The 8143-nt window shown below is 32.6% G+C and overlaps 1 protein-coding gene across 1 annotated transcript; it reads left to right on the top strand.

The window, feature by feature from the left end:
- Window positions 1-209: 209 nt before the first annotated feature.
- On the top strand, window positions 210-7710 carry LOC136035496 (6-pyruvoyl tetrahydrobiopterin synthase-like). The gene is made up of 4 exons (XM_065717325.1): window positions 210-395; window positions 3282-3374; window positions 5019-5098; window positions 7397-7710. Exons 2-4 carry the CDS (start codon window positions 3310-3312, stop codon window positions 7675-7677), a joined length of 426 nt encoding a protein of 141 aa, XP_065573397.1. The 5' UTR covers window positions 210-395; window positions 3282-3309; the 3' UTR covers window positions 7678-7710.
- The last annotated feature ends 433 nt before the right edge of the window (window positions 7711-8143 follow it).

The raw sequence follows: 8143 nt of genomic DNA, 5'->3' as shown, positions 1-8143 counted from the left end.
ATTTATAAGCCCAGAAACTTTTGTATTGGCCCCTTTCCAAACTAAAAGATTATTTGGAAGAGCTCTTATGGCCTTCCGGATAGCATGCTAAAACATTATAGTTGCTTGATGCAAGGCAACAATACAACTAGTTTTGGTAAGATCAAGTCTTTTTTTGCACTACTATTGCGTAAATGAACGTAGATGTCTCTAGCAGTTATTTTATTTTGACCAGGCACGTGTTAAATACACTAGCGAGAATCCATTACTCAAGAAGGTTCATTGATTTCCATGTACGGAGAATGAGCCAAGAAAGGACATCTGCTGTAGTTGGAATTTAGGATCCATCCTGGATACAATTCACTAATATAGTTTGCATTTGTTTAGCTAAAACTGAAGTTATAGCCATTTAACAGGTACTGTTTCCTTTTATTATGTTAATTAAGAAAACAAGTTTCACAATAAATTATAAAAACGAATAAAGGATAAATCTTCTAAGAAATCCAACTTGAAGTCGGTCAAATATTGTTAATAATCAGGTGCGAACCTCCAGCATTTTGTTGGGGGGGGGGCAATTGGGGTCCATATCCGGATAGTCAAGGAGCTTTGGATACATATTATTTTTTTCTCCACATTATTGGGGTTAACCCCCCCCCCCCTTCAATCGACACAAATGTTAATAATGAAGAATATAAGGCAAATATATACATATTCATATAGTTTATGCAGGAAGAAAGGGAATACAATACTTGACACCTTTTTAAGTTCGTTCCAAATTTTGTAATCGCTTTTTGGGCAGATTCCATTTTGATATCTTAACAGGGCCCCAAAAGGTATCTTATTACCTTTTCCATAGTTCTCAAACTATGGTGTCAAGTTAAAAAAATTAGTTAAAAACTTATTTTTTATAAAATTTGCGGTAAAATTCTAGTTAATTGACTTCTTGCTATCTCAGAAAGGGTTTAGGTTAGGAAAATGAAATTTTCAGAGATGAATCTACAGACTAAAGTATATCCCGGGAAGGTATTTTGAAGCAACTACCTCCACTCCTTCTCCCTCTAGAGGGCCCTGACCTTTGATGACCTTTAAAAATATGTGTGTTATAAAAGTGAAACCTTGCAAAATAGATCTTCTGCTTAATTGAAGAACAATAAAATTGTTTTCAGCATCGTAACTTTGCTCAATTCCATTTTATAAGGTTTTAAAGATATGCAAATACATTTCCTAAATTTGAAAAAAAAAACAACATTGATATGGCTCAAAATTCTGCTCAAATAACAGGAATTGCATTTTCAGAACTAAAGGCAGAGAAAAGGCAACTAGTAACCGAAAATGAATGTAAAATGTTGTTTTGTCAAAATTTCAATAGGAATAGACTTGTCAGGTAGACAAATTTCAGGGCGCTCTAGAGGGAGAAGGAGTGGAGGTAGGTACTTTAAAATACCTTCCCAGGACATACTTTAGCCTGTAGACATATCCTTGAAAGTTTCATTTCCCTAACCTAAACCCTTTCCGAGATAGCAAGAAGTCAATTAACTAGGATTTTACCAAATTTGCTTTTAAACGAGGCCTTACAAAACTCTATGGTGTTTTAGTGCTGTGTTAGAAAAAAAGAACAAAAAAGGGAAAAGAGGATGGATCAGTGCTACCCAAGCAAAAACTAAATTTTTTTTTGTTCTTCAAGGGATGTAAGCTTCCTATTTGTCGGTCCCAACAATGGCGAATCCAATGATGTAATTTTTATTTTGCTGTGATGCCTTTTTCAAATAATTTAGGCTCTTCTTGAAAATTCTTGTAAATTTGTTTTTCAAAATAGCATGTTAGTACTAAAAGTAATAAAAATAATATTTACTATTCCTGGATCAGCTACACATTACAGTTTTTTCAGTTTTTTAAGCAAATCTTTAAACTTTCGGTTTCAATGGGCTGTTCTTAGTCCCTTTAAATGCTTAAAATAGAATCTGCCCCATAAGCGATTACAGAATTTGAAAAAAAAGTCATAAAGTGATGTGTTCATTTTTTTTCTAGTTGAATTATTTGAATAATACGAATAAAACAGACATACATGATTTTGCCACCCCTTACACATTCTTAAAGGATAGAATATCAGTGCCACTTTACTGAAAGCGTCATACACTTGAACAGTTTTCCTATTTTACTGCATGGAAAAAAAAATGCATTTAGAACCATATCCTGTTCCGAACTAAATGCTAGTTGATTAATTTGCTAGCTAAAAGATAAATGTACAATTTGATTCGCCATTCAGCGTTCTTTCCTAATATAAAAATCATTATTTCTATGGTTGGACTCAATCCAAGCTCCTATTGTCTTGACATAGCTAAGGCTAAATTCTAAGCTTTCTGATAAAAAATAATAATGATAATTGTATTAATAACCAAACTATGGATGAGAATGAAGCTTAGAAAAGAATGTAAGCTATCAAAAACAGCTAACTTAATATTCAGCCCAGTACCGTACCCTACATTAGGAGAGGAGGGGGGAACACCGATTCAGTTTTGACAGTAGTAATTATAAAATTCTGAAAAAGTATTCAATTGCTGGTCAAATTGCATATGTATCTTTTCCTAATCGAATTAATCAACGCGGCTAAAATTTATCTCCAAATTCGAATTTCATTATGTTCATAACATTTCAATTGATTGGTTTTTTGGAAGCACTTTCAGTTTAAATTAACCCTAGTTTCCCCCTCCCCTAACGACTCGATTTGGATACAGCCCTGGACTACATCCAAAAGTTTGTTGACTTTGTTGATTACCATCACTGATTTATTGCAGATGGCTCATAATGTCAAATAAGCCTTATTGAAAAAATCTAAAAAGTTTAGAAAATTTTGAATATAGTCTTAGACTATGGAGGCTATAGAGAGGAAGAGAGAAAAGAAAAAGAGAGAAAGGAAGAGAAAGAGGGGAGACACAGAGAGAAAGGTGTCAAGAGTAGTCTAAAAATCCACTTTAGTCAATTTTCTTAAGCAAGCCTGTTATTTTTCCCATGGAGTCAGAATACCGAAATTCAGCTAAGAAATTAATTAGAATAAATTGACAAAGACCTGTGGCTGAGAAAAAAATTGGATGGTACTTTGGAATTTTAGTAGCAATAATTACAGGAGAATCACATATTCTAGTTGTTTAGTCAAAAAATTTCAATTTTGTCCCTTTTTGTTATTTGCTCCTCAACCACCTTCTTAAATGGCCAGCTTTATGTATCAAGGTTTACCTTTACACAAAAAATATATCTAGTACTCTATTCCAGATCACTTTGTAGTTTTATCTTATCATTTCTAGGTTGAACTACACAAGAAATACCCTGAAAATGAAGCAACCCGTCCTCACAATGACAAGAAGAGAGACCTTTTCTGCATCCCATCGGCTGCACAAGTAATTATAAACTTACTCTCTGTCACTTCACAAAATTACTGCACAAGTTTCAAAACGATGTCTACATTTTAGGCTTAGTCTCAGTTATAAATACCAAACTGACAAATTAGATTTTAGAAATAGTGTTTATTTAGGGTGATGTATACACATTAATTTGATAAACAGCAAAAACAAATTTTATTTTGAGAATTCTAGTCAGCTTTCTTTTCCAAAGCCCAGCACACCAAAATATATTTCAACAATATATAATGGGTTCATGTTAAGCTAATGAGGCTAATTAAAGCATTAATACGTTAATTAGCTGAAATTGGGTATTTGTTGGTATATTCAATATGCTGGCATCAAATTTGTTCATTGGTCCAGATGTTTCACCAGTCATCGACGAACTCGACAAATACGTTATGTCAATTCGTTGCAATTATGAACTGCATTAACCTAGCTTTACTCTGGTTTATTGCTTTTACACTTCAATTTTTAAGAAAATGAATATACCATAATTCCTTACTGACCCTACAAAGTCACATCAAAAGAATGTGAAATTCTGGTTTTAATTGCGAGTGCTCTCTTATGTAAGAGTTACTTCCGAAGATTTTACTCCTGAGAGTCGTTATAGTAAGAAACATCACTTTCAGTATTTCTTTTCACTTTTTAGTTTTTATTTGTATAGCGTTTTTTGAAAAAAAATAAAAAGATATCAGCAAGTCTTTTTAAACTATGGATTTAAATCAGCCAAAGCCCAAATATTCAAGGGATGTTTGGGTCATAAAAGTCTCCAAAAGTCAAAAACTCTCCAAAGTTTTGACTTCTTGTTGCAAAAAATCTTCAAAGTTTCTGTTTTTTTTATACAAAAAGTCTTCAAAGTTTTTACCTTATCCCCTGGTAATGTATAAGCTTTATATGGAATTTATCTGTAATTGTGACCATTGGCTCTTATCAAATTAATGTATTGATGCTGTGAGTAAGGGCAAAAACTTTCAAGTTTTTTTTTAATTTAATAACTTCTTGCAACACCTCTATTACCTTGTAGAATAACGGAAATTTATACTGAGGAGGGTAGGGGAAGGGTTTTGGAACCATCCCTTTTGAATCTAAAAAAATATACTGAAATCTATTTTTAAGATGCTGTCAATATTTTATTCCCTGTTATTCTAGTTTTTTAATATTTGCCCAGTTCTAGTGACGACACACTATCGTAAAACAACAAGAAAATAAAGAACAGCAGAGAAAACATCAAAATTTTTCAATTAATTTTTTTTAACAATTTTTTTTAACAACTGGAAAGTTTCAAAATTTTTAAATTAGTTTAGTATGGGCAAAAGGATGAAAGTACTTAGCAGTTGTTATGCAGTGTAGTAAGGGCACTATTTGATTACTATACTTATTCAATTATTTAAAATACTTCATTTTCACGAAGAAAACACATCGCTAGCAATATAAGATCTGAATAAAAGAAAACTATAAAATAAAATTTTAATAAAAATAATTTAATGTTGAAGTTTACAGCTGTTGTAGATCCATTATCTCTTTTAGAATGATTAGATTAGAATGTAGATTCTAGCTTCGAAAATGTGTTTGTAACTTCCAGGCTTAAACATTCCTTTTGATTGTTCTTATTTAGTGAGTATATACTTCTGTTGTTTCTAGCCCTACACTATCAGACGAAGAAAATGCACGAATTTTTGGAAAATGTAACAGTCCAAATGGGCATGGACATAATTATGTGGGTATGTATACATACTTTCTTGAGTGTGCGGTCATATCTAGATGTTCTATCGCGAGGACGTTGGAAAGAGGGAAGTGTTGTAAGGGGCAACAATTAGGGAAGGGAGGGCATAGGAGGAAACTTTCCCCCATAGACTTTAGAAGTTTCTTCTTATTTCTGTTTCATAGCCATTTTGTACTTTAGCTATGTGCTATATTAAAGCAGGGAGACTGGCTACCTGGTCGTTTTTAATTGCCACTCCTGTGCTTCGTTTTTTCACAGCTGTTAAATAGCACTGTAAATATTGTTAAATATGTAAAATTAATAATTATATGTTTTAATTATATGTAAAATTAATGTTAAATTAATAGCACTTGTAAATATGTTAAATAGCACCCCTAAAACTCCTAAAAATGGTGTCGGATCGAAACAATAAATACACCAATAAAACAGCCTTATCCAAAAACCTTATTAAAAATTACAGTTCCTTGGCTTGAACAACAAGGAAAATCCATTGGGTTGAAAAACACCGAAATTGGCTGTAACCCCTATATTCAGCATTGAAAGCATTTTTTATTCCGTTTTTGTTCTCGCAACTAGCAGGGCACTGAAAGATCATAGATAACTGTTTAGTGGCTCATTTCAAAGAAAGTTTCTGCATATTGTGCCTTTTATAATTAACAAAAAAATTAAATTATTTTAATTGTTTTTGTAGCAGTAGCTTCAACTTAGTAAATCATGGCTGTGGCTGCAATGGCTGCTAACTAAGAGAATTAATATCGATGGTTAACCCCTGTTTTAGGTAAATTTGCAAAATGTTGTTCTGTTTTTTTTTTATCTATATTTAAAAAATCAAAAATATCCTTGCACTTCCTCTTACATTTTCGTGAATCGGTGCCGTTGGTTGCCAACCTGCCATGAAGAACAAAAACTTTAGCTTATACGGAATTTTATAATAATAATAATATATTTTTACCTCTCAAAATCACTGTACATAAGCATTAGATTGTGGAGTATATAAGAAGTTAAAAGATACACACACAAAAATACGAAGATACGAAAACAGAAGCTATAAACTATAGATAAAATTTAACAAGATGATTATGAAAGGTTAATCAAGAGCACTTGGCCTTCTTGAGAGCTTCCTGTGTAGCTTTTCCCACTTTAATGTTATGTCAGGTATATTATATTTATTAATTAGAATCTAGTTACATGTCCAAGGAGAAATGACAAGAAGAAGCCTACAGGATGTGAAATAATTGCTCCAGATTCTTTTTTTGTCCATGCGCAATAACACTCATAAAATCGGGGATTTTTTGTGTTTTTAACTATCCTTAGCCGCAAGTATTATGCGCAGGAATCTATTTCAAGGGTGAGAGAGTAAATTCTTAAACACAAAACTCAGGAAAATTCACGAGGCGTGAAGTTTTGGGAGTGACATTTCTACAGGCTTTCCCTCCTTTCCATATTCCTGATTGTTCAGTTAAAATGGTAAAAGTCTAATATCGATAATTGAAAAAAACAACATAAAAACAAAAATTGAAACGCAACCTATACTAAAAGCTCATCTTATTTATTTTATCTCTTAACATTTATGCATCATTCTCCTTCTATTCCATCTTAGTTCTTCCCCCTCTATCCCTCTTTCTCTCTCTCTCTCTCTCTCTAAACTTAGAAAATGATTGTATTTCGATGCAAATGATTTGTTTGTTGTTTTTTTTTTGAAAGGTTTTAGTATTTACAACCAATTTATGTTGTGAATGCAACTTTGTTTTTGCATAATTGATCAAACAGTTCGTGGTAACGAACTGTAGTAAGAAGCGACCCGGCTCAATAGTAACCGAAACTCTAAAAAACGGAATTTTGATACCAATAGCTACATCAAAAGAATCAAATTTTAGTGCTGTTTTTAAATATGTAAGTTTCATCAAGTTTAGTCTTACCCATCAGAAGCTCCAAGCCTGAGAAAATTTGCCTTATTTTAGAAAAAAGGGGAAACACCCACTAAAAGTCATAGATTCCATATAAACACGTCACGTTCTTGGTAGTACTAACAACACTTTTTCTGAAATGTTCCACATCTTTTTCAATATTCTTGTGATCTAGGGGTTTCATTATTACTTTTTCGACTGCTTTCTTCAATTCCACTAAGTCCATCACCATCCCAGTTTTTTGTTAATTGGATCCTTCACCCTAATTTGTATATGGTGTGATCGTATTTGTATAAATATGACAAATATAAAATTAAAGGGGTTAGGTAACTTTTTTTGCGTAATTATTCTCTGCAAGTTATATTTCATCTATTTTCTTTGTTTTTCAGTGGAGGTTACGGTGAAGGGTCCAGTTGACGAAAAAACTGGGATGGTGATGGACTTAGTTGAATTGAAGAAAGCAGTCGAAGAAGCAATAATGAAACCCCTAGATCACAAGAATATTGACAAAGATGTGGAATATTTCAGAAATGGTGTTGTTAGTACTACTGAGAACGTGACTGTGTTTATATGGAATCAATTGAAAAACTATACAAAGGAACTACTTCATGAAGTGAAAGTTTTTGAAACAGAAAAGAATATATTTTCGTACAGAGGTGACATTTTGTAAAACGCAGGGAATCATAATATATTTTGGGAAATAGATGGCTCTAGCAATGTGCTGTTGGTTTGGTACTCTTCCCTCTAAACTTAGATCTGATGTTTATGTTAGACAAAAGAGAATATTTAAAATTATAGCCGTTTTTGTTGGTGAAGGGTATCATCGCGTTTCCAAAGGTCCCATACTAAAATTTTTGTTTATTTTATACACTAAACTGGTGATAAAGATTGGGGAAGGAGAGGGGGGAATACCATCTACTCTCTATAATTTTTATTCCCCCCTTCTCCTAGATTTGAAAAATCCCTTTTTGAGGGATTATTTTCATTAAAAATGCATTTTTTTTGGCGTGTTTTCATTTAATAAATTGAAAAGGAATGATGAATTTGTCCCCCCCCCCCAGAGTTTGAAAAATAAATTTACCCCCCTCTGAATTGTCGTGAACTTACACCATATCTGTAAGCAGCTTCAATTTTGG

Source organism: Artemia franciscana, chromosome 14 (assembly GCF_032884065.1).
Source record: "Artemia franciscana chromosome 14, ASM3288406v1, whole genome shotgun sequence".
Classification (NCBI taxonomy): Eukaryota; Metazoa; Arthropoda; class Branchiopoda; order Anostraca; family Artemiidae; genus Artemia; species Artemia franciscana.
This window is presented reverse-complemented; position numbering and strand designations above follow the sequence as displayed.